Here is a 27,459-nt window from a genome sequence, read left to right on the forward strand (position 1 = left end):
TTGGGTAACATCTTACAGCAAGATGTGGCAAATCTGGTGCAGTCCATGAGGAGGAGATGCACAGCACTTAATGCTGCTGGTGGCCACACCAGGTACTGACTTACTTTTGATTTTGACCCCCCCCCCCCCCCCCCCTTTGTTTAGGGACATATTATTCAATATCTGTTAGTCACATGTCTGTGGAACTTGTTCAGTTTGTCTCAGTTGTTGAATCTTATGTTCATACAAACATTTACACCTTTTAGTTTGCTGAAAATAAACACAGTTGACAGTGAGAGGACATTGATTTTTTTTGCTAGGTTTAGTTACAAAAACATCTAATCTGTGCTTTAGAAACAAAATGGTGTGCTTCTTGACTGTTGACTAATACCTGGTCATCAGCATTGGAGCGCAAAGGTTAGCACACAGATAATCCTATCCATTTTAGTAAGCAAGGCGCACTTATTTCATTTTCTTTGGGTTTGCCTGGAAAAAAGAGTAGCCTACCTCATATTATCCATATAAAATAGTTTAAGAACCACTGCTAGCGAGCAGTTTCTGATTTACTGTACAACTATAGGATTTGGTGCAGCGCAAACATTAAATTGTAGGGAAAGACTATTGCCATAAATATGTAGCTCCAAAAAAAATTGGTGATCAAGAATATTAACTGTTTACTTTGAAAGCTCACCAGCCTTAGGGCATCAAGCAACAATTACTAGCATAGGCCTACTGGTCTTTTGGTAAATTGACATTGATCGTTTGCATTTGGAATTTGTTGTTTTTAAAATGTATTACATAGTAAAAATGTGGTGTAGCCTCAATAAATAGACAAAGATTTGTAGTTGAACAAGTCATTGCATGTAGGCTATAGATATTTGTTTTTACTTGACTTGTTACTTGCTGTTAGAATGCACGACTTGGACTTGATTCGATCCGCTCTGCTTGGGACTCGACTCTGACCTTGTGACTTGAATAATAGTGACTTAGTCCTACCTCCGGAGTTTGTCATTATATTTAGCATTTGTCCCATTTTTAGATGTGAAAAATGCCAGCAATGAGACACTCAAAAGACACGTGGTTGTGCAAATAGCACCGTCCCTGTGTTATGGTAGACATAAACAGGTGGATCATCTCGACCAACTATTGAGGAAGTTGACTAAACCATTTCAACCATCTCCCCCTATCAAGCAACGTTTGAAATATGTTCTACACTCTTGTGGCTTTGAGTCAGTGACTCAATTAACACAGATTAACAGTCAGTGTTCAGATTAGTCTGGTCAGGAAGTTTGTGTGTAGTTTAAACCCTCAATCCAAGCCTCAAAGTAGCTTAGTGGTCTGTGCTCCTTAGTGAAGCCTCTAGTTGACTAACAGTGCTTTGCTCCAACGACGTTGAGTCTGAACAACACGAGCAGAGGGTGGCTATGCTTTCTACTACTGTCCGGATGCTAACTTTAGGAGATATACTTTTCAACTGGAGAAACTCTCAAGCCAGCTGTGGATTACTAGCTGTATCTCTACAGTAGCGCTAACCTGAATCATCAGGTCGTTGTTGTAGCATCATCTGACCTGGGACCTTTCAACCTCCCTGATCCCATCTGCAAGCCAGGCCGTCATCATTGGCGACGTCTATATGGCACACGCTACGTTTGCATCGTGACAGCAGCAGGACGGCCGGGCGGTGGTTGGCAGGGAGGAGGATCCGGGCTGCCCTCAATGGGCGTCCGGGGACCCCTCCAAATAGAAAGGTGAGCTCGGGCTGTTTGAAGCTAGTTGGGACATGAAGTGGGCGGTACAGTACCAAAGCTTATTGTGTGAATGTAACTCATCTGATTAATGGACTTGCACTGAGCGAGGCAAGTTAAGTATTTACGTGTTTATATACACTTGAAAAATTAAGTAACGCTTTTCATTCTTGACCAAAAACAGACACGCTCACTGTATAGTGATGTAGGTCTTTAGATGTTGTACACATGAAATTGTCATGCCTAGCTTTATCCGCAACATTATATTCCATTTAGTGTGACTCGAGCCATTTCTTCCACCAGCTGTGCTGCGTGGGCTACACGCAGTTTATAAAAGGGACGTATTTGGGTGTTTTTGGGGGATTTTATTAAGGTCTTTTGGTCACCCCCACAGTGCACAATGAGCAATGGGGAAGTCTATTGCGGCTGGGGTAAGTTTTTCAAAAACAAGTGAAATCACCAAAAAAGTGTCTGCACCCTTCTATAACATTGCATTTACGTTAAAGAAAATCTATCAGCATTTATCAAATACTTTGGTCGGGGCCTGGTGCTGTGGAGGATAGCGGACATTTTATGGGCTCTTGACCAATTATGTTTTGTGTTTTATTTTAAGCTGATCTTAACTTCTTTTAGTTATTACCTATGACCAAAAACAGCTTCTGTACATCAGAACAGCGATCACTAACCTCGATTTGCATGACAATTTTCTACTTCAACGAGTCGGCAGCTCTGGAATTTCTGCTTACTCCCGACCGGGCCCTAATCGCCGGGATTCAAAAGAAATGAAGGTGCAACAGTCAAGCGAGCCTGGATCCTGACGAGACAGTTGGCGAGCATATAAACCGCCTCTTCCCTGCGTTCTATTAGCGACTGTACAGTCAAACTGGATGAGCTCCGCTTGAGTTTATTCAACGGGACCTGAAGAATCATAATATTATATGTTTCTCGGAGTCGTGGCTGACATGGATAATGTACTGTACAACTCGCTGTTTTTTTTCATGCATCGTCTAGACTGGATGGCAGCCTCGGGTAGGACAAAAGGGGGAGGGGTGTGTCTCTTTGTTAAGAAAAGCTGGTGCGCGATCTCTAATGTTAAGGAAGTCTCAAGTTTTTCTCATGATAAGCTGCAGACCATACTATTTACCAAGATAATTTGAATCTATATTTCTCATAGCGGTCTATTTACCAACACAAACTGATGCTGACACTAAAATCTCACTCAACAAGCTGTATAGGGCTATAACCTCTCTGGGGCAGGCGGGACGAATTCGTCCCACCTACGTAACAGCCAGTTGAATCCTGTGGCGCGATTTTCAAAACCTTTGAAATGCTATTACTTCAATTTCTCAAACATATGACTATTTTACAGCTATTTAAAGACAAGACTCTCGTTAATCTAACCACACTGTCCGATTTCAAAAAGGCTTTACAACGAAAGCAAAACATTAGATTATGTCAGCAGAGTACCAAGCCAGAAATAATCAGACACCCATTTTTCAAGCTAGCATATAATGTCACAAAAACCCAGAAGACAGCTAAATGCAGCACTAACCTTTGATCTTCATCAGATGACAACCCTAGGACATTATGTTATACAATACATGCATGTTTTGTTCAATCAAGTTCATATTTATATCAAAAACCAGCTTTTTACATTAGCATGTGACGTTCAGAACTAGCATACCCCCCGCAAACTTCCGGCGAATTCACTAACAATTTACTAAACTACTCACGATAAACGTTCACAAAAAGCATAACAATTATTTTAAGAATTATAGATACAGAACTCCTCTATGCACTCTATGTCCGATTTTAAAATGGCTTTTTGGTGAAAGCACATTTTGCAATATTCTAAGTACATAGCCCAGCCATCACGGGCTAGCTATTTAGACACCCGGCAAGTTTAGCACTCACCAATATCAGATTTACTATTATAAAAGTTTGATTACCTTTTGTTGTCTTCGTCAGAATGCACTCCCAGGACTGCTACTTCAATAACAAATGTTATTGAATTTTTACCAGCATGTCACCTGTGCAACTAGAGCCGATAACTCTAGATCACCTTTACGCCACACACAGAAACATAAACAATGCTCTACCTCACCCTCCCTTTAGCAAATCTGACCATAACTCTATCCTCCTGATTTCGCCTTAGAAGCAAAAACTCAAACGAAGTACCAATGATGCGCTCATTACGGAAGTGGTCTGATGAAGAGGATGCTAAGCTACAGGATTGTTTCGCTAGCACAGACTGGAATATGTTCTGTGATTCATCTAATACCACAAGTCACCAGCTTATAAGTGCATCGATGACGTCGTCCCCACAGTGACTGTACGAACATATCCCAACCAGAAGCCATGGATTACAAGCAACATCCGCACTGAGCTAAAGGCTAGAGCTGCTGCTTTCAAGGAGCGGGACACTAATACGGGCGCTTACAAGAAATTTCGCTATGACCTCTGAGACAATCACACAGGAAAATCATCACGGTAGCGTCCCACCTGGCCAACATCCGGTGAAATTGCAGAGCGCGAAATTCAAACTATAGAATTATAAATATTTTACTTTCATAAAATCACAAGTGTAATACATCAAAATAAAGCTTCACTTCTTGTTAATCCAGCCACTGTGTCAGATTTCAAAAAGGCTTTACGGCGAAAGCACACCATGTGAATATCTGAGGACAGCGCCCCACATCCAAAAGCATGAAAAACATATTTCAACCAGACAGGTGCTCCACGAAAGTCAGAAATAGCGATATAATAAATGCCTTACCTTTTGATCTTCTGTTGGTACGCCAAAAGGTCCCAGATACATCACAAATGGTCCTTTTTGTTCGATAATGTCCTTTTTATATCCATAAAACCTCAGTTTAGCTGGCACGCTTCAGTCAATAATCCACCCAGGTTCCCTCCATCAAAATGAATCCCAAACTTTACCAATAAACTTTTACAAACAAGTCAAACAATGTTTATAATCAAACCTTAGGTACCCTAATATGTAAATAAACAGTAACATTTAAGACGGAGAATCGTTATTGTCTTTACCAGAGAAAAATGCCAAAGAATGCGCTATCTTCCACGCGCTTGGAAACACTACAGCCAAAATGGGAGCCACCTAGAAAAACAAAAATTTCTGGCTCATTTTTACAAAACCCAGCATGAAACTCTTTCTAAAGACTGTTGACATCTAGTGGAAGCCCTAGGAACTGCAATCTGGGAGGATTTTGTCTTATAAGTGACAGCCATTAAACAGTGGTAGGCTGAATTTATTTTGTGGGATGGTTTGTCCTCAGGGTTTTGCCTGCCATATCAGTTCTGTTATACTCAGACACAATTTTAACAGTTTTAGAAACTTTAGAGTTTTCTATCCAAATCTACCAATTATATGCATATCCTAGCTTCTGGGCCTGAGTAACAGGCAGTTTACTTTGGGCACACTTTTCATCCGGACATGAAAATACTGCCCCCTACCCAAGAGAGGTTAATCTCTCTGGGCTAGGTGGGACGTTTGCGTCCCACACTAGTCAACAGCCAGTGGAATCGCGTGGCGCGAAATACAAATACCTGAAATGCTATAACTTCAATTTCTCAAACATATGACTATTTTACACCATTTTAAAGACAAGACTCGTTAATCTAACAAAAACCAAAACCACAGCTAAATGCAGCACTAACCTTTGATCTTCATCAGATGACACTCCTAGGACATTATGTTATACAATACATGCATGTTTTGTTCAATCAAGTTCATATTTATATCAAAAACCAGCTTTTTACATTAGCATGTGATGTTCAGAACTAGCATACCCACTGAGAACTTCCGGTGAATTTACTAAATTACTCATAAACGTTGACAAAATACATAACAATTATTTTAAGAATTATAGATACAGAACTCCTTTATGCAATCGCTATGTCAGATTTTAAAATAGCTTTTCGGCGAAAGCACATTTTGCAATATTCTGAGTACATAGCTCGGCCATCACAGGCTAGCTAATTTGACACCCACCAAGTTTGGGGCTCACTAAACTCAGAATTACTATTAGAAAAATTGGATTACCTTTGCTGTTCTTTATCAGAATGCACTCCCAGGACTTCTACTTCAACAACAAATGTTGTTTTGGTTCCAAATAATCCATAGTTGTATCCAAATACCTCCGTTTTGTTCGTGCGTTCAGGTCACTATCCGAAGGGTAATGCGCGAGTGCGTTTTGTGACCAAAAAATTCTAAATATTCCATTACCGTATTTAGAAGCATGTCAATTGCTGTTTTAAAATCAATTTTTATGCTATTTTTCTCGTAAAATAGCGATAATATTCCAACCAGGCAATGTTGTATTCATTCAAAGGCTGAAAGGAAAAACATGGAGAAGTCTCGTGAACGCGCATCTCAGTCTCACTGTCCCCAGGCTGACCACTTACAAACTCTGCTGCTGTACTTTGCCCAGAGACAGCAGACACCCCATTCCACTTTCTGGCGGCTTTAGAGAGCCAATGGAAGCCTTAGAAAGTGTCACGTTACAGCACAGATGCTGTATTTTCGATAGATGCAACACGAAGGACAACAAATTGTCAGACAGGGCACTTCCTGTATGGAATCTTCTCAGGTTTTGGCCTGCCATAGGAGTTCTGTTATACTCACAGACACCATTCAAACAGTTTTAGAAACTTTAGTGTTTTCTATCCAAATCTACTAATTATATGCATATTCTCGTTTCTGGGCAAGAGGAGTAACCAGTTTAAATCGGGTATGTTTTTTTTTATCCGGCCGTAAAAATACTGCCCCCTACCCCCAACAGGTTAAGCAGACCACCATAGTCATGTGATCAAGAACGCCACGGTAATCTGTCTAAATGACTATCGTCCTGTTGCACTCACATCTGTAGCCATGAAATGCTTTCGAAGGCTGGTCAAGTCGCAGATCAACACAGTTATCCCAGACACACTGAACCCACTCCAATTTGCATACCGCCCCAACAGATCAATAGATGATGCAATCTCTATTGCACTCCACACTGCCTTTTACCACCTGGACAAGAGGAACACCTATGTGAGAATGCTGTTCACTGACTACAGCTCAGTGTTCAACCCCATCACTAAGCTCAGGACCCTGGGACTGAACAACTCCCTCTGTAACTGGATCCTGGGCTTTGACAGGCCGCCCCCAGCTGGTGAGGGTAGACAACACAGCCGCCACACTGACCCGCAACACGGCGGCACCTCAGGGGTGCGTGCTTAGTCCCCTCCTGTACTCCCTGTTCACCCATGACTGCAACAACACCATTAAATTTGCTGACGACATGACAATGGTAGGCCTGACCACCGAAGATGAGACTCCCTGTAGGGATGAGGTCAGTAACCTGGCGCTGTGGTGCCAGGACAACAACCTCTTCCTCAATGTCAGCAAGACAGGAGCTGAATGTGGACTACAGGAAATGGAGGGCTGTAGTGGAGCGGGTCGAGAGCTTCAAGTTCCTCTGTATCCACATCAGTAAGGAGTGAACATGTTTGCTCTTTTCCATATTATGTCTTTCTCTGATAAGACAACCAAATAGCTACCCAGACTAACTATTTAGCAGTCTGCATTGACCCTCCCCCTTTGCACTAACTCTGCTGCAACTGGTTGTCTATCCTGTTGCCTAGTCACTATTCCCCTACCTGTATGTACATATCTACCTCAATTACCTTATACACCTGCATGTTGACTCGGTACTGCTGCCCTGTGTGTGTGTGTATATAGCCGTGTTTTCTTTACTCATTGTGTTATTCCTTGTGTTATTATTTTTCTCTCTGCATTGTTGGGAAGGGCCTGTAAGTAAGCATTTAACTCTTAGTCTACACCTGTTGTTTACAAAGCATGTGATAAATAACATTTGATTTGAATACGAAGTGTTACCTTCATTTGAAATGGTGTTTCCTTTGAAATGATCTTGAATCCAAAACATTTTCTGTAATCGAATCGCTAGAGAAATATGGATTGTTGATTGACATTTTGCTGAGAGGCACTTAAATCATGCTGGTTCTCAGAACATCTTTTCCAGAATGCCGACTCCCACGTGTCTCACAGAGCCACAAAACAGATTGTCACATGGTTTTGTTTAGTAGCTAGGTGTCTTTTGTAGACAGTGCTCTGAGGTCAGAGTTCAGCAGTCAAAGCTTGGGAGAAGAGGTTTCATAATGCTTTTATTTTGAATTTGGCATACATGTGGCAATGGGACATCTGTTTTATTTAAGTACACATGATTTTCCTTCGTGATATTTTGGAGATTGAATGGCAAACACGTTTGTTCAGCTCGGAGGTCCTTGAATGTGACAGACTTGTGTCAGCGTTTCTCTTTAGAAGTCGATCTCTAACAATAACTGCTCTTCTGACAGGTCTCGGGCATTAACCATAAAGGGTCAGTGAATCTGCCGCGAGGGGACTTTGCCAAGGTTGGGGCAAGATCTTCTGGCTAGAACGATGGAGCAAGCACGGACATAGACGTCAGACAGGGAAATCATGAATTAAGACTACTGGCACCAAAGTTTTCAAAGTGATGAAAGGGGACCGAATGCTGTCGGACCATCAAACAATTAGCATATACACTACCGTTTAAAAGTTTGGGGTCACTTAGAAATGTTCTTGTTTTTGAAAGAGAAGCACATTTTTTGTGCATTAAAATAACATCAAATTGATCAGAAATACAGTGTAGACATTGTTAATGTTATAAATTACTATTGTTGCTGGAAATGGCAGATTTTTTTAATGGAATATCTACGTAGGCGTACAGAGGCCCATTATCAGGAACCATCACTCCTGTGTTCAAATCGCACGTTGTGTTAGCTAATCCAAGTTTATAATTTTAAAAGGCTAAATAAATGATCATTAGAAAACACTTTTTGCAATTATGCCTTTAGAGGCCATGCAATTCAATATTCCTCTCTTAAACAAAAGCAATTTAGTTCAAGAGTCCATATTAACAAAGGAAATGGAAGGAATAACACAGATGGCAATAAAAGCTGTGCCATAGAGGCACAGAATAAGTTGGAGGAAAAACAAAAAGAAATTAACTTACTTATTCAAGAAAGATCAAGTGTAATATACAGTACCAGTCAAAAGTTTGGACACCTACTCATTCAAGGGTTTTTCTTTATTTTTACTATTTTCTACATTGTATAATAATATTACTAATAGTGAAGACTTAAACTGTTAACACATGGAATCATGTATTAACCCAAAGTTTTAAACAAATCAAAATAGATTTTAGATTCTTCAGTATCCACCCTTTTCCTTTGACAGCTTTGCAGACTCACATAGGCGACCTTCTATAGTAATACTAGTCCCGTGCGAATAGAAACGCTGGGGTTCTCTTCCTTCAAGTACCCGCTAGAGAACGGTCGTCCCCTTTTTGCCTACGTTTCTGGCTAATACTCGTAATCATATCTGTAAATTGACAGTTGATACTAGTGATTGGAAAAAAAATACTTGTTTTATTATGCCTAAAGCCCTATATGAACGGCATTCATTTTCTTGGGGGCGGTCAGGTAATGTAATTGCTGTATGTGTACGAGCACAAAACACATCTGTAATTTTAGTCCTGTCCGAATCTGCCATTTACATGGCAGGAGAGTTACAATTCCAGCCAGAATAACCAACAGTTTTTTTGGCAAACTCCAAAATCCTCTGATATTATTCCCATGCAAATCCACATCCCTGTGTTTTGAGAGAAATGTTTGAAAGGTGTTGCTTGCGGTTTAAGCAAGGAAACAATAACTGATTTGATAAATTGAACAGGGCCGTGCATAGTCTATATACAGTTGAAGTCGGAAGTTTACATACACCTTAGCCAAATACATTTAAACTCAGTGTTTCACATTTCCTGACATTTTAATCCAAGTAAAAATTCCCTGTCTTAGGTCAGTTAGGATCGCCACTTCATTTTAAGAATGTGAAATGTCAGAATAATAGTAGAGAATGATTTATTTCAGCTTTTATTTCTTTCATCACATTCCCAGTGGGTAAGAAGTTTACATGCACTCAATTAGTATTTGGTACCATTGCCTTTAAATTGTTTAACTTGGGTCAAACGTATTGGGTAGCCTTCCACAAGCTTCCCACAATAATTTGGGTGAATTCTGGCCCATTCCTCCTAACAGAGCTGGTGTAACTGAGTCAGGTGTGTAGGCCTCCTTGCTCGCACACACCCTTTCAGTTCTGCCCACAAATGTTCTGTGATTGAGGTCAGGGCTTTGTGATGGCCACTCCAATACCATGGAAGTATGCTTAGGATCATTGTCAATTTGGAAGACCCATTTGCGACCAAGCTTTAACTTCCTGACAGATGTTGCTTCAATATATCCACATAATTTTCCTACCTCATGATGCCATCTATTTTGTGAAGTGCACCAGTCCCTCCTGCAGCAAAGCACCCCCACAACATGATGCTGCCACCCCCGCGCTTCACAGTTGGGATGGTGTTCTTCGGCTTGCAAGCCTCCCCCTTTTTCCTCCAAAAATAACAATGGTCATTATGGCCAAACAGTTCTATTTTTGTTTCATCAGACCAGAGGACATTTCTCCAAAAAGTAAGATCTTTGTCCCCATGTGCAGTTGCAAACCGTAGTCTGGCTTTTTTATGGCGGTTTTGGAGCACTGGCTTCTTCCTTGCTGAGTGGCCTTTCAGGTTATATCGATATAGGACTCATTTTATAGATACTTTTGTACCTGTTTCCTCCAGCATCTTCACAAGGTCCTTTGCTATTTATTTGCACTTTTCGCACCAAAGTACGTTCATCTCTAGGAGGCAGAACGCGTCTCCTTCCTGAGCGGTATGACGGCTGTGTGGTCCCATGGTGTTTATGCTTGCGTACTATTGTTTGTACAGATGAATGTTGGGCCTTCAGGCATTTGGAAATTGCTCCCAAAGATGAACCAGACTTGTGGAGGTCTACAAATTTTCTTCTGAGGTCTTGGCTGATTTCTTTTGATTTTCCCATGATGACAAGCAAAGAGGCACAGAGTTTGAAGGTAGGCCTTGAAATACATCAATAGGTACACTTCCAATTGACTCATGATGTCAACTAGCCTATCAGAAGCTTTTAAAGTAATGACATCATTTTCTGGAATTTTTCAAGCTGTTTAAGCTCTCTGGGATCGTTTGGGACGTGAGCGTCCCACCTCGCCAACAGCCAGTGAAATTGCAGGGCGCCAAATTCAAACAGAAATCTCATAATTAAAATTCCTCAAACATACAAGTATTATACACCATTTTAAAGAAACTTCTTGTTAATCCAGCCACAGTTTCCGATTTCAAAGGCTTTACGGCGAAAGCACACCATGCGATTATGTTAGGTCAGTGCCTAGCCACAGAAAACCATAGCCATTTTCCAAAGAAGGAGAGGAGTCACAAAAGTCAGTAATAGCGTTAAAATGAATTACTAACCTTTGAACTTCACCGGATGGCATTCCCAGGACTCCATGTTAGACAAATGTGTGTTTTGTTCGATAAAGTTTATCTTTATGTCCAAAAACCTCATTTGAAATTGGCGCGTTTTGTTCAGAAATGCATTGTCTCAAATACACATCCTGTGAAATTGCAGAGAGCCACATCAAATTACAGAAATACTCATCATAAACATTGATGAAAGATACAAGTGTTAGACATAGGATTCTTGATAAACTTCTTGTTAATCCAGCTGCTGTGTCCGATTTCAAAAAGGCTTTACGGCGAAAGCACACCATGTGATTATGTTAGGTCAGCGCCTAGCCACAGAGAACCATACCTCTCCTTGGTTGGAAAATGGCTGTGTCACAAAAGTCAGAAATAGCGTTAAAATTAATCACTTACCTTTTGATCTTCATCTAATGGCACTCCCAGGTCTCCATGTTAGACAATTAATGTTCATTTTGTTCGATAAATTTCATCTTTATGTCCAAATACCTCCTTTTTTGTTTGCGTGTTTAGTCCAGTAATCCAAATGCACAAAGCGCGGGCAATCAATCCAGACTAAAAGTCAAAGTTCATAGAAACATGTCAAACGATGTGTGTATATAATCAATATTTAGGATGTTTTTATCATAAATCTTCAATAATATTCCAACCGGACAATTCCGTTGTCATTAAAAAGGAAAGAGAACGAGCGTCGCGCTCACGCGTGAAACTAAACTAATGTCTTTCAGCTTGACCACTTGTTGAAACAGCTCTTATTCGATCCCCTTTCACAATACAAGCCTGAAACAACTTCTAAAGACTGACATCTACTGGAAGCCTTAGGAAGTGCAATCTGACCCCACAGACACAGGATCTTGGATAGGCAAACACTTAAACTACAAACCTCAGATTTTCCACTTCCTGGTTGGATTCTTCTCAGGTTTTTGCCTGCCATATGAGTTCTGTTATACGCAGACATTATTTTAACAGTTTTGGAAACGTTAGTGTTTTCTATCCAAATCTACCAATTATATGCATATCCTAGCTTCTGGGCCTGAGTAACAGGCAATTTACTCTGGGCATGCTTTTCATCCAAACTTCCCAGTGCTGCCCCCTATCCCAATGAAGTTAAAGGCACAGTCAACTTAGTGTATGTAAACTCAACTATAAGTTTGCTGTTATTCAGTCTGAATGCACATCAGTGTTTCTTCTAATTTCCCTACTCTCGCTTCGCTTATTAGATATTATGCATATTGATAACTTGCTAGAAAACATCCTCACCTATTGATTTATCATAGTAGCAGGCTAACAGGAGGCAGCAGCAATCTCAATGATCAGACCGAAACGTGATGAGGAGTGATCGGGTGAAATATGAAGCAAGAGAATGGAGCCGGCTTCGGGTGAAATATGAAGCGATTGGATAGAGCGAAGCGATCTCCATTCAATCAGAGCAGCAGGATCAAAGTACAGCCCACCCTTCTCTTCACATACAGGCAAACTAGCCAGTTGAATTATTGACAGCTTGGTGCACCTCCCCTCCGGTGGCTGTCTCCTTGGCAGCAGTAGCTGCTTTCTTGGTGTTCATAATTTTTCATTCATTTGCTTTTGTTCTAAATTGAATCTCCTTACTCATCATCGATATTCAAATGTAATTGTAAGGTCGTGTGCACGATTGTTGGTAAACAGGCTCTAAACTTTTCTGTTCGTGACTTAAAAATTCTGACAACTGCGCAATGTAAAATGCAACTGTTTAGGAAAAGTCAGGGAAATGGCAGATTTATTTTTTATTACAAAATCAAACGGCAGGGTGTGTTGGCCTATGGCTGTTCTAGTATTAAAAGTATGAGGAGCACTGTTGGCTTGGTATTGGGGAGAGAGATTTTGACTCAGCAACCACAGCTTGTAGACAGAGCTCAAAGTTACAACGTATAGAACAGATAATTGAAACCGGTTGTTGAACCAGATCGGTAGGAGGATCTTGTTTGGTTTGCTTATTTGCTCACGTAGATGTCCACCAAGACCAGATCAAAAAGCTTGTACAAGTAAACTGGAGGCTTTTTAGAAGAGCCTCTACAAACACTTTAAGGAACCGCCCATATTGAGTTCATCAGACTTCATTTGGTGATTGCAATTGCTAATGCATTTCATAATTAATGAATTCATAAGCCTGTCAATTTTTTGGGGGGTTTTTTTGTTGGAAAAGCAGAAAATGTATTTCTGTTGTCCAAATGGACAAAAAAAAATTCTACAAATTACAATGTCAAACAATTACTACCCACCACTGCGACCTGTATGCGCTCGTTGGCTGGTCCTCACTACATATTCGTTGCCAAACCCTCTGGCTCCAGGTCATCTAAAAGTATTTTCTAGGTAAAGCTCTGCCTTATCTCAGCTCACTGGTCACCATAGCAACACCCATCCGTAGCACGCGCTCCAGCAGGTATATTTCACTGGTCATCCCCAAAGTCAACACCTGCTTTGACCGCCTTTCCTTCCAGTTCTCTGCTGCCAATGACTGGAACTAATTGCAGAAATCACTGAAGTTGGAGACTCATATCGCCCTCACTAACTTTAAGCTTCAGCTGTCAGAACAGCTTACCGATCGCTGCAGCTGTACACAGCCAATCTGTAAATAGCCCATCCAAACAACTACCTACCTCATCCCTTATTTGTTTTAGTTTTTCTGCTCTTTTGCACACCAGTATTTCTATTTGCACATCCTCATCTGCACATCTATCACTCCAGTGTTAATAATTGTTAAATTGTAATTACTTCATCACTATGGCCTATTTATTGCCTTACTTCATTTGCACACACTGTACTCATATTTTTCTATTGTTATTGACTGTATGTTTGTTTATCCCTTGTGTATCTCTGTTGTTTTTGTCACACTGCTTTGCTTTATCTTGGCCAGGTCGCAGTTGTAAATGAGAACTTGTTCTCCACTGGCCTACCTGGTTAAATAAAGGTGTTTTTTTTTTATAATTTAAAAAAAATATATAAATACTTAGATCAGAATTGCATCAGTGTCCTCCGGATGTGATGTGTTGGACACTTCTCCCAATCTCAGCAGAGCTCTTGGAAGTATATTTATTGTTCTGTCATTAGCAATATCTTCTCTCTGTGTGGCCCTTACTCTAATTACTGTACTGTTCTCTCTCCTATGTAGCTTTACATACCGAATACAGATTTACTTTCTTTTTTCTTTTCTTTCTCGGTCTATCTATTTTCTATTCTCTTTGTTTCCCAAAGTCACTTGTTTTATTCTTTCCCTTTGTTTCCCTGGTTCCTCCTCAATTGCCCTGGCCGCTTCTATAGATCTATCAGGTTCAGAAGGAAGGCTTGTTGCTACTTGCTTTTTAAAATGTATTTCCTGTACTGTTTTTCTACTTTCATTATCATCTTGTAAAAATGTGCTTGAATTCAAATGCTAAGTAGTAAAAAAAAAAAAATGCATTCCTATTATAAATGTTAGACACACCTACTCATTTCAGGGTTTTTCTTTATTTTTTGTATTTTCTTCATTGTAGAATAATAGTGAAGACATAAAAACTATGAAATAACACTTATGGAATCATGTAGTAACCAAAGAAGCGTTAAACAAATGAAAATATATTTCAGATTCTTCAAAGTAGCCACCCTTTGCCAGCTTTGTAAACTCTTAGCATTCTCTCAACCAGCTTCACGTAGAATGTTTTTCCAACAGTCTTGAAGGAGTTCCCACATATGCTGAGCACTTGTTGGCTGCTTTCCATTCACTCTGCGTTCCAACTCATCCCAAACCATCTCAATTGGGTTGAGGTTGGGTGATTGTAGAGGCCAGGTCATCTGATGCAGCACTCCATCACTCTCCTTCTTGCTCAAATAGCCCTTACACAGCCTGGAGGTGTGTTGGGTCATTGTCCCGTTGAAAAACAAATTTATAGTCCCACTAAGCTCAAACCAGATGGGATGGTGTATCGCTGCAGTATGCTGTGGTAGCCATGCTGGTTAAGTGTGCCTTAAATTCTAAAGAAATCACAGACAGTATCACCAGCAAAGTGCCCCCACACATCACACCACCACGTCCATGCTTCACAGTCGGATCCACATGCGGAGATCATCCGTTCACCTGATATGCGTCTCACAAATACATGGCGGTTGGAACCAAAAATCTCATTTGGACTCATCAGTCCAATGGACAGATTTCCACCGGTATAATGTCCATTGCTCGTGTTTCTTAGCCCAAGCAAGTCTTCTTCTTATTGGTGTCCTTTTTAGTGGTTTCTTTGCAGCAATTAGACATGAAGGCCTGATTTCACACATTCTCCTCTGAACAGTTGATGTTGAGATGTCTGTTACTTGAACTCTGAAGAATTTATTTGGGCTGCAAATTTTAGGCTAGTAACTCTAGCTAATCCTTTGCAGCAGAGGTAACTCTGTCTTCCTTTCCTGTGGCGGTCCTCATGAGAGCCAGCTTCATCATAGCGCTTGATGGTTTTTGCGATTGCACTTGAAGAAACTTTCAAAGTTCTTGAAATGTTCCTTATTGACTGACCTTCATGTCTTAAAGTAATGATGGGCTGTCGTTTCTATTTGCTTATTTGAGCTGTTCTTGCCTTAATATGGACTTGCCCTATATGGTAAAAGGCAATATTCTGTATACCACCCCTAACTTGTCACAACACAACTGATTGGCTCAAATGCATTAAGAAGACAAGACATTCCACAAATTAACTTTTAACAAGGCATACCCGTTAATCGAAATGCATTCCAGTTGACTACCCCATGAAGCTGGTTGAGAGAATGCCAAGAGTGTGCAAAGCTGTCAAGGCAAAGGGTGGCTACTTTTAATAATCTCAAATATGAACGTCACGCAATGGATGGTACAGTCGCCTCCTGGTTATGGGAGTCAATAACAAGAATTCATCTTTGACAAACCTATGCATCGCTGAATGAATTAGCTGTACTAACAGTTGTGGAATAATCATTTGTTTTGATTTAATGCAGTATGGAAATTTACTCATTTTGAATATTCAAAACTGTTAAAAATGTCAGAGAGCCAGTGGTATGTCAGTTGTTAGCCACAGGGCAAAGCTGAGATTTAAAAAATGGGCTTTCCTCCTAAACCTGTATTGCATTTGCTTTTTGTTTTTATCCAAGAGGCTTTTGTGTGCAATGTACCTTTTAGCTTAGAAGTTCTAGAGCGGATTATTGATTTATAAGGTCGCACATCTAATGATAATCCAGTTGTTCAGACAATATATGTGCATGTTGAATGGGTTTGGATCTGCATGTCCTATCCCTTTCGTGTGGACTGCATGGGGTTTGATTATCCTGTTGTACTGCCAAACGATTATCTTATTCTTGTACAGTTTACCTGGGTGGTTCAGATCCACCAGACTGGACACTGTGTGACATGCGTCTCTTGTCATATTGTGTTTTTAAAAGATGTACTGAAATGATGTGAAGGTATCGGGCATCAATACCAAGTAACCAACCACAGCATTTAGGAGGTATGAGAGGTGCCGCTGCAGAACAGAAGCTAATCTGTGTGTGACCATGTTTACAGCTTGAGTGGTTGGGTGACAGGATTACTATCCATGGCCATAGTGATATGTTGAACTGCATGCATGGCTGCCTAGGGAATGGATGCAGTGCACTTGACCATTGACAATGGTTCACTGTCAAAGTTTAGCAGGCAATTACCCTTCACTTTCAATTCTCCTCAGTTTAATAGCCACAGTGAGTTGACTTGTAAGAAGTGAGCATATGTGCTAGAAGTCTTCCTTTTGGAATCATTGTGTGTTTTTGCATGCAAGTGTGCTGTTGAGTTTAAATTTGGGTTCTTGCTGAAACCCCTCTCTGACATGCCTAATTGAACACCTATGTTGACCTTGTCCTAAGCGTCACCTCCTGTCCTGTCATTTGTCCCTTAATCTCTATCTGTGTATTCTCTTTTCCTTTTCATTTCTCCAGGAGGACAGTGAGAGGTACTCTCACCCCTAAGAGACATACCTCGGTGTGTATTCTTTCCCCCCCTCACTTTTTTAAACCTTCTCTCCATCTGAAAAAAGCAGCTTTCATTTCTTGGAACCGTTACTGGATACCTTGAACTCGGGTGCTGGAGAGTCACAATGTCAGCACGCTTTTGTTCCAGTCAGACACTGATCCACTTGAGTCAAATGATGATCTTATTATCCTATCAGTCAATACACTCGAATAGTGTTCCAATATCCAATCCATACTAGCATACTATTTAGTATGGGTCGATTGACAATATCATGTAGTACATGCCTTATCATGTAGTAGGCTTGTTGGGATGTATGTCAACTCATTGTGTGGCCCACTCTGACTCCAGTGCCCTGGGCCATTGAGCTGTGTGTTCAGGCACATTATCTGGGCTGGACAGCCAGTCAGGGAGCAGAGAGAAAGAGGTCAAAGGTCAGTCAGGTCATTTTATAGACCGAGGGGAGAGATCATGTTTCAATTAACCATGTTAAACACCAGGTTTGGGGTCAAGTCCATTTCGATTCAGGAAGCAAACTGAAATTCCAATCTTGTTTCAAAAAATGAATTGGCATTTGTTTACTTCTTTAATTGACTGTTTAACCACATGTCAATAGTAAACATTTTCTTCCAAATACAGATGTTGTACTGGGAAATAAAATAACCTCCTTATTTGTTTCCCACACAGATCTCAGACGATGATGAGCAGATGTCGGTGGGCAGCCGAGGCAGTGTGAGGGTCAGTATCACTCAAACTCCGCCATCTTTATTTTCAAACCAATTGCACAAACTCTGACCCTGTTAGTTAAGAGACTTGAGGTAGAAACTACCCCTAACCTCAGATCCAGGATCAGATTTTCTAGTTCCACATCCTAACTGTAGCCATTAGGACAGTAAAAATAAACATCTGACCCTGGACCAGTGGTTAGGGGCAATTTCTATTAACTTGCGTAAAGAGGTACGCATGAATGTTTCCATAGCTGCTCACAAGGGGGTTGCAAGTACAACCATCACTTGGTGCTTAAACCCTTGGTGACGATGCTTTTATGTCATTGAGCAGTCAGATCTTGATGCAATAGGGGCCTACGGAGGAGAGGTAAGAGCTAACCCTTGCATGCCATAATGGTCCTTTTGTCGGTAACATTTCGTTTATATAATTTAAACTCTATTCAGAGCAAGGTAAAAATGGAGTACCAATACATGACAGTCCTCTTTGGAGAAAATTAAGTATACCTTGATCAGGCACCAATTATGCCCCGGTAGTTTTTGCTCTTAGCGACGGCAAAATAGCTTCACAGGAAGACCTACAGATTGGTCGGTTGGCTCATTATTTACATGAACTCAAACCTTCCATCAGTTGAACTGCTGATGTGATAGTTACTAACCATGTGTTTTAATGTGTGTTTGGAAGATTGGATAGGTGTGCAGTGTTGGGTTCGTGTTTCTGCGTGTGTCACAAACATTAGCATGGAGGACTAATTGTGTTCAGACATAATGGTGTGTGCTCAATGGAGAAAGTTGGCACGGCTGTGTGACACAAAGCCTGACTAATTGACATTTGTGTTCTAAAGTTGAGTTGCATGTTCTATTACCATCTGAACTACTAATGATTGCCACTCTGAGCCATGTGTTTCGATGCTTAGTAACTAAACAAGCACTTGTATTAGGTCATTTTCACACACAGTTCTTAGCTATAATTCGAATTAGTATGATTATTTGTTACATTGTATTTTTTTTTCTCCATTTGGTCCAGTTGGTTTAATTTTTCCAAATGTCAAACTAAAATGCCTACACAAAACAAGTCATTTGTTTATTGGAGAAAAATTATCAAGTTAAATCCATCTATGATTATCAAGAAGCATAATTTGTGCGTCTCATACTTCAGATTACTTTCGCTTTGGTCTCCCAACAATATGCAGGAGGAAGCAGCGCAATAGCCGCTCTAACTGTGATGTGAATAGCCTAGATACCCGGTATATCCCCGTCTCCCCTAATCTGCATAGGATGCGCTCATAAATGTGCTGCTACTAACACAATGTTTGAGGTATCAAGTTATGGTAATGCATGCATTTCATCAAATGCTCACAGCCAGCCAATAATACTCGGAATATTTTCCTGTGTTCTCACCTGCAGCGAATCGCACTACGGTGCGAACGGAATTGGATGTTGTTTTGTGCAGATAGTTTGGACCGGTGTGAATACTCTAAGGGGGAAACGCACCAGAGTTTGGAAAATCCAAACCAATTTGTTTGGAAAGCCTCCTTACATTACATTTTTACTTAATCACATTTCTGTTTGTACACGGATATGCTTCTTAATAAAACCTATTCGAAACAAGCCATTACACTTCATTATTATCATGTTTTTTTATTATTATTATTATTCAGGTTATTACTTATAAATATGAATCACCAAATTTAAGATATGCCAGGTTGGAGAGGATCTGTCACATTTTCGTATATATGCCTACCTTGTCCTTGTCCGTATATATGTGCATATATATATATATATATATATATATTAATACAGATCCTATTTTGATGCACAAAAACAGCCTAAGCTACTGAAAATAGGCATTTTACAAGATTAAATCATGACATGAACGTTTTGATTCTTATTAAAACTAGTTGGGGCTACAGGTTAGCAATGAACCCCGAGCCGGGATTGCTAACAAGGCTGGAAATTCAAAACATCAAAAATCTAATAATTTCAATTTCTCAAACAATCAACTATTTTACACAATTTAAATGATAAACATCTCCTTAATCTAACCACATTGTTCGATTTTCAAAGAGGCTTTACGGCAAAAGCATAAAGTTAGATTATGTTAGGACAGTACATAGCCACAAAAGTACAAACATCCATTTTCAATTCAAGGTCAGGCGTCACCAAAAGCAGAAACCAGCTTGAATTATGCACTAACTTTTGTCAATCTCCATCAGATGACACTCCTAGGACATTATGTTATACAATACATGCATTTTTTGTTCCATCAAGTTCATATTTATATCCAAAAACAGCATTTTACAGTAGCGTGAAATTCAGATTTTTTTCTTCTCTGAAATGCTTCCGGTGAACATAACAAAATTACTATTCGAAAACATTGGTAAATTATAATATTGTCATTCAAAGAATAATATATTATCATCTCGTAATTGCTACCGAATGGCCAGATCTCAAAATAACTTTACTGGGAAATCACATTTTGCAATAAACGGGGTGCTATGCTAAGAACAACAGGCTATGCTATACAGTTAGCATCATCTAAAATCGATAATAACATTGTAATTACCCCCTTACCTTTGATTATCTCCATCAGAAGGCAGGATCCCAGGTCCGGAAGGCATTCCAGGTCCGGAACAAATGTGGTTTCTTTTGACAAAGTTCATAATTTATGTCCAAATAACACCAAGTACTTAGCGTTCATTATGCTCCCACAAAACGTGGTGTGGGGCTGGTAAAATCACGCCGAAAAGCTAAAAAAAAACTAGTAAATAATCTATGTTCGTTCAAACATGTCAAATGTTGTTTAGCATTAATCTTTTGGTCCATTTTTAACGTTAAACATCAGTAATATTTTCACACAACCTATCCTATGTCTAGATAAACAATGAAGACAAAACTCACGTTTCTCAGATTTATGCGCAGGCGCAAAAAAATGAAGTGATGACATGTCAACTTCCTTGGATTCTAATTTGCTCTCTGTTTATCATAGACGCTTCAAACAACTTTATAAAGATCGTTGACATCTAGTGGAAGCCGTAGGTGTTGCGAAATGAATCCTTTCTCACTATGGTATCTATAAAACAATGACACTAAATAGTACAGTCACAAAATTCACATTTTTTTAATCTATTTTTCACAGGTTTTTGCCTGCAATATGAGTTTTGTTATACTTACAGACACCATTCAAACTGTTTTAGAAAATTCAGAGTGTTTTCTATCCGAATGTGTTAATAATATGCATATCCTAGCTTCTGAGTTGGTGTAGGAGGCAGTTAAAAATGGGCACATATTTTTTTCAAAATGTCTCAATACTGCCCCCGATCCCCAACAGGTGGTCCAGAGATGGAGTTCAGAAGGGTACTTTAGGAGACTTTCTGATTGGACATAAAGGCATATAGAGCGCGCACACCCCCGTAAATGCATCCGTCAATCAAAGCCACCAGCGTATGTCAGACACAAGCAAATATTTATAGTGTCCTTAAAACCTATCAAAAAACCTAGGCCTACCTTTGACTTTCCGAAGGTAGGCTATAAGATAATGAATTGACAAGGAAAGTATGAAGGGCACAGCTATGCTATAGTATGAAGATGAAATTGACAATCATTAAAATTGGAATTATTATAATTTGAATGGGTGTTAAAAAAACAGACTTTGTTGATTTACTGTGTGAGGTGAAGAAAAAAATTCTTAAAAGAAACCGGTTGTGAACTCCACAATGTTTTCACTCCGAGAATGAAAACGGTAAATTACTGTAATTGATACATACATTATCAAAATTAATGTAACCAAATGACAGCGATTAATGGTAAATTGCCTGTTTTACAAATGGAAGGCTACCACATGGTCATTCGTAAAAGTGCATTGCGGCCGACACTATATATCCTAGGGTACTACCCTAATTTGCGAGGATAGGGCAGCAATTTATTTATTTTTGTTGCCTAGAACGGCATAGCGGCCAGGACCAGGCCTGATCAGCATTGATTACTCTATATATTGAGAAAGGATTACGTATCAAATTATACCATGCCAGGTTGGAGAGGTCTTGGCGCATTGTCCATTTTTGGGACATTAGCCCATTATAGGCTCATAGCCAGAACAACCTTGTCAACTGCTGTTGAATAATTAGATTTAACCTTTTTTTAAATACCAATTTATTTATTGACTAGCAAGTGACGAAAACGTGCATTGTACAAAAAAAGTCCATACTGAAGTCTCATAGCGCTCGCTCAACACCCTGGCGCGTCTAGCGGATTAGTAGCTCGAGCATCAAATTATGGAAAGAGGAGCTGTAGAAAGTTTGGTTGACTAAGTTAGCAAAAACAATTGCTTATCATTAGTAAACACTTCCACTATTAGGTAAAGTTTATCAACATGAAAATAAAGTTAATATAATCCTAAAATGAATGTAGCCTTATTTAAATGGTTTTGATGTTTCTTTTATTTTCATGATGGTCTTTAACCATCAGTTATTCAATTACAGTCACAGCCCTAAGAAATAATTGCTTCAGCGGAGTACTATCATGAGAAATGTTTTTTTCAAACAGTAACCTTTATTTAATAATGATTAATTATTCCAATAATGAAACCATCGACCCCACACTCTGAAGTGTGTTGCGGAGTGCTTAACTGATAATGAAAAAACATGTTATATAGGACCTAAAAATGCTTAGTCATCCTGGTTCCAACCTTCCCATAAGCCACCTTGGTCCATCTCCTGGTTATCTGCACGGGATATTGTTTTACTTCCAACCCAGCTTAGTTTCCCAGATGCCAGGAAGACGAGATAATGAGGCATTGTTCTAAACTCTTCCAGGCTATGTCTATCTCGGGTCACACGCACCACATCTTGTCTATGGAATGCCATCTTTTAGGTTATCATCACCAAGTCATTGTCAGCTCAAGCTATCGCTAGCAGACTAACTGCAGGAAGGTAGAGTGGAAACCATCTCTTTACAGAAACACAGAATTAAACAGAACAGAAATGTCCAACTATTTGTTAAGTATTAATTCCTAACTATTAATATTAAACAAATCAGGTAATGTGTGACTTTTCTATCACACTACTCTGTTTGTCCCTGGCTAGTATAATGGAGTAAATCAACTATTAAAGAGCTGGCTAGCCTGACTGCCAAACTTCTTTTCCAACACAAACACAAGTCGCCTCCCAAATGGCTCCCTATTCCCTTTTCTAGTGCACTAGTTTGGACCAGGGCCCAGTGGGTATCATAAGTATTCACCCCCTTTGGATTTGTTCACATTTTATTGTGTTACAAAGTGGGATTGAAATACATTTCATTGGGATTTTTTTGTTGTCGATCTACACATAATACTCTGTCAAAGTGGAATATTTCTGGGACTCCATTGGAGGGATGCGACACCATTCTTCCACGAGAATTTCCATAATTTGTTGTTTTGTTGATGGTGGTGTAAAACGCTCTCTCAGGCGCAGCTCTAGAATCTCCCATGGGTGTTCTATTGGGTTTTGATCTGGTGACTGAGCCGGCCATGGCATACATCGTTTCATGCTCATCAAACCATTGTGTCCACTCGTGCCCTATGTGGAAGCACCTGCTTTCAATATACTTTGTATTTCTCATTTACCCCAGTGTTTCCATTTTTTTGGCAGTTACCGGTACCTTGATTAGATAAGTATTCAATACATGTTAGAAACACATTTGGCAGCGCTTATACGTAAGTCTTAGAGCTTTGCACACTGGGATTGTGCAATATTTGCTTATTGTTCTTTTCAAATTATTATTATTTTGTTCAAGCTCTGTCAAGGTTTTGGGGATCATGGCTAAACAGCAATTTTCAAGTCTTGCCATAGATCTTCAAGAAAATGTAGGTCAAAACTGTAACTTGGCCACTCAGAAACATTCGCAGTCTTCTTGGTAAGTGAATTACTCTCCTAGTGTGCTGTAAAGCAGACTGAAGCAGGTTTTCCTCTAGGATTTTTCCATCCCGTTTTCTTTTTATCCTGGAAAAACTCCCCAGTCTTTGGCGATGACAAGCATACCCATACCATGATGCAGCCACCACCATGGTTGAAAATAAGGAGGCAGTTACTCAGTGATGTGTCGCATTGGATTTGCATTTAGGCCAAAAAGGTTATTCATTTGCTGTGTTTTGTTTTTGCAGTATTACTTTAGTGCCCAGTTGCATACAGGATGCATGTTTTGGAATATTTGTATTCTGTAGATTTTTATTTTTACTCTGAGATTTAGGTCATTATTGTGGAGTAATTACAATGTTGATTCATCCTCAATTTTCTCCTTTCATGGCCATTGAACTCTGTAGCTGTTTTAAAATAACCAATCGCCTCATGGTGACATCCCTGAGCAGTTTCCTTCATGTCTTGCAGTTTAGAAGGGCAACTTTAGAAGGGCAACTATCTTTGTTGGGTGGTTTAATACATCATTCACAGCATAATTGAATATCTCCTTAAAATTGTAATGTCTGATTTGTTATCTATCAATGACTGCCCTTCTTGTAGTTGAATCTGTGCTTGAAATCCAATACTTGACTGAGGGACCTTACATATGTAGTATGTATGGGGGACCGAGGAAAAGGGTAGTCATAAAATGTCAACCCCTTCTTATTTGTCCATGTGACTTTTTTATTATTATTTTTTAAGCCATTTTTCTCCTGAACTAATTTAGGCTTGCATAAACAAAAGGTGTGAATACTATCACAACTGTTTTAGTTATTAGACTTTCATAAATGTAAAACAAATGTAAATGTTCTTTTCACTTTGAAATTATGAAACATTTTGTGTAGATCAATGAAGAAAAAATCACAACTAAATCAGTTTCAATCCCAATTCGTCAACAAAATGTGAAAAAAATCCAAGGGTAGTGTGCGTACTCATAATGCCCACAGTATAGGGAATAGAGTTCCATTTGGGATTCAGTGCTGCGTCGGTGTCTCTTTAACACTGTTGTCTGAATCTTCATAGAGAATTGTTTTATGGTGAGTAATCATGGAAAATATTGTAGTGCTAAGGTTCTGGAGTAGCGTTGATATGTTGAGTGAGACACAATTCCATAAAGGGAAACGCAAGTTGTTAAAACCAAAAAAGGGATGGGTCTAGGCCTAGTTGCGTCAGTTTGGGATTTTCTTGGCTTTTGCACCGGTTTGCTTGTTTGACCCAAATCATAAAGTAACATATGGCTAACATCTTGATCAGTTGTTTGGTGGTGATGGGAATCAATGAGGCGATTGCAAGGTTTCTTCCTCGCATCTTGCCTTGTTGCACATGTGTTTATGTATTCTTTCTGTGACATCTGGTACAGTATATCAGTAATTACTGTGCGTGTGTGGCATGGGTAGGTAACAGCCCGATGGCTTTCCCGATGGGTGGAGAGAGCTCCTGACACACCTTTACCCTCCTGTCCTATCTTCCTCTCCTCCACCCCCCTCTCCCAGGGCTGCTCCTCCCTTTCCGGGGTGAAGGACAAGAAGTCCAAGAAAAAGAAAAAAGACAAACACAAAGATCGTGACACATGTAAAGACGAAAGCCACTGATCTTAATGAATAGCCCAAATGGAAAAATTATTGCGGTATTCTTGCTCATTTGCGTGGCTTCTGTCCCTTACAGAGCAACAGTTATGACGATGGGTACAGTGCTATATCCAGTCTGGTTAGTAGTGTCTTTTAACCCGTAGTAACTGGCTAGTCTCCAGCAGGGTAAATGGATGGATGCCAATGGGTAAAAGTTGACTTCAGTTGGAACAAGTTAAATGGTCAGAAATGTGTGTGTTCATTGCGCATGTTTTATAAGGGAGTTTCAGGATAGTGGGGTTTCCATGCCACACAATTCCATACTGTTTTTTTCCGTATTCCTTATTTCATCAGTCCACTGTTTAAAAGGTCATTATTGACCACATTGAACTATTCAAAGATAGTTCCTTGACTGTTCAATTTTGGATTCAGTGAGGGTTGGTTATGATTTCGCAGATAGAAGGGTGCAATTTTACATGGTGTGCTCACTGTGCTGTAGTTAGGTGCCCTGTAGTTCATTAGGCTTTCTCCGTCTCTCCTCTTCACCCACTCTGAGCTCCAGACTCCGTGATGAGCACAAGCAGGGTCTCTCACTCCTCTAGACTAGACCTGCAGCTGGTGGGTTCCCTCTTTCCCTCTCCCTATTTCTTTCCTTTATAATTCTGGTAAAAGCCCTACTGCCTTCATTTATTCTGCCAATAAAGAACCATTTGAATTAAAATGTATTGATCTGAAGATGGTTAACCCTGCATCTTCCGCTTTCTAAGGAAATTAATTGTGGCAGAAATGTGGCCTGTTTGATAGCAATGTTTTCTTAATTGTTGTAGACACCAGGGTTTAGCTCTCTCTCTCCTCACCCACTCTCAGAGCTCCAGACTCAGTGATATGAGCATTAGCAGTCTCTCTCACTCCTCCAGACTAGACCTGCAGCCGGTGGGTGTCGTGTAAATGACTGTGCATTAATACTTTGGTGTTACCTACAGATGCTGGATCTCACTTCTGACCCCAATTGTATTGTGCGATATGTGCGTCTTGCGTAATGTTCACTCCTTTCTCTTTCTCAGCACGGCTTGTCCACTAACCGTCAAGTGATATCTGCATGTCTGACTCCTCTCACTCAGTGTCTTTTTCTTCTAGTTAATCTGGGTGTTTTTTGGTTCTTCACCTCCACCTCCACCTTTAGCTTTAAATGGATATGTTCTCTTGTTCAGCATTTATGCCAAATGAATTTATGCCAGAAGCGTTTGACCTGATTATGACTTAGTATGACTCGGCATGGTTTCGTTCATCATTATTAAAACTTTAGAAAGAAACCGTGAACTGTGTGTGAAGTTACGGCTGCAGAAATAATGCTAATGGTGTACAGCTCAGGATTTGAATTATTTATTTTATACAGTCATTTTTGCTCATCTTTGTCAAGGGTGTCAATTTCAGACTCCACTGTACATCGCGATGTTGGCTAGGAGGATGTTTCCACCTAATTTTGTTGTATTGAATGGGATCGTCATTGGCCAGTTTAACTTTTCAACAAAACACATTTCGATTTAGGTTTCCTAGTCATTTCGGTTTCCTCTCTCTCTTTCTGTGTTGCTTTTTCTTTCAATCCCACCCCCTCTGCCTCTTTCTCGAATTTTAGGCATCCTATACTTCCTCTGACCTTTACAACAAAAATGATCTGTCCTCTCCTAGACAACAGCTTTCTTCCTACAATGGCTACGAGGTCTGTTCACACACACTTCGAAGTTGTTTATAAAGACAAAATTACCTCTTTCCTGAGGTGTGCACTCCCAGAACTGCTCCTAGATCGGTTTGTGCTAGTTTTGCCAATATGTTTGGTGTGACCATGACCGTAGGAGTTGACAAGGCGGCATACAGATCTGGGACCAGGCTAGATGACATGGTCTTAATGTTACCCAGGCACTGACTACAATGTCTTTTGAATACATGTTGTGACATGTATTCTTACTCCCTCCCTACTGTACCAACATATTTAGTAATCTGGGCTACTCTGCCAGATCTACTACCAGCGCCATCACAGGGTTTGTGAAGGCATTCATTAATCTGACCTTTGACCCCACCCATTATGATACTGAACGGTGCCTTCGGA

General features: G+C 40.0%; 1 protein-coding gene across 8 annotated transcripts in view; it reads left to right on the forward strand.

The window, feature by feature from the left end:
• Positions 1-27,459, forward strand: part of lrrfip1a (leucine rich repeat (in FLII) interacting protein 1a) — a 76,054-nt gene that overhangs the window by 18,902 nt on the left and 29,693 nt on the right. For all 8 annotated transcript variants that reach the window (XR_014382607.1, XM_082968861.1, XM_082968862.1 and 5 more), the window contains exon 3: positions 17,814-17,864. Coding sequence is in view for 7 of the 8 variants with exons in the window: in XM_082968861.1 (XP_082824987.1) it covers positions 17,814-17,864 (51 nt within the window). In the remaining variant the exon portion in view is untranslated. The remainder of the gene's footprint in view (positions 1-17,813; positions 17,865-27,459) is intronic.

This window comes from Salmo salar, chromosome 25, assembly GCF_965601325.2.
Source record: "Salmo salar chromosome 25, fSalSal1, whole genome shotgun sequence".
Lineage (NCBI taxonomy): Eukaryota > Metazoa > Chordata > Actinopteri > Salmoniformes > Salmonidae > Salmo > Salmo salar.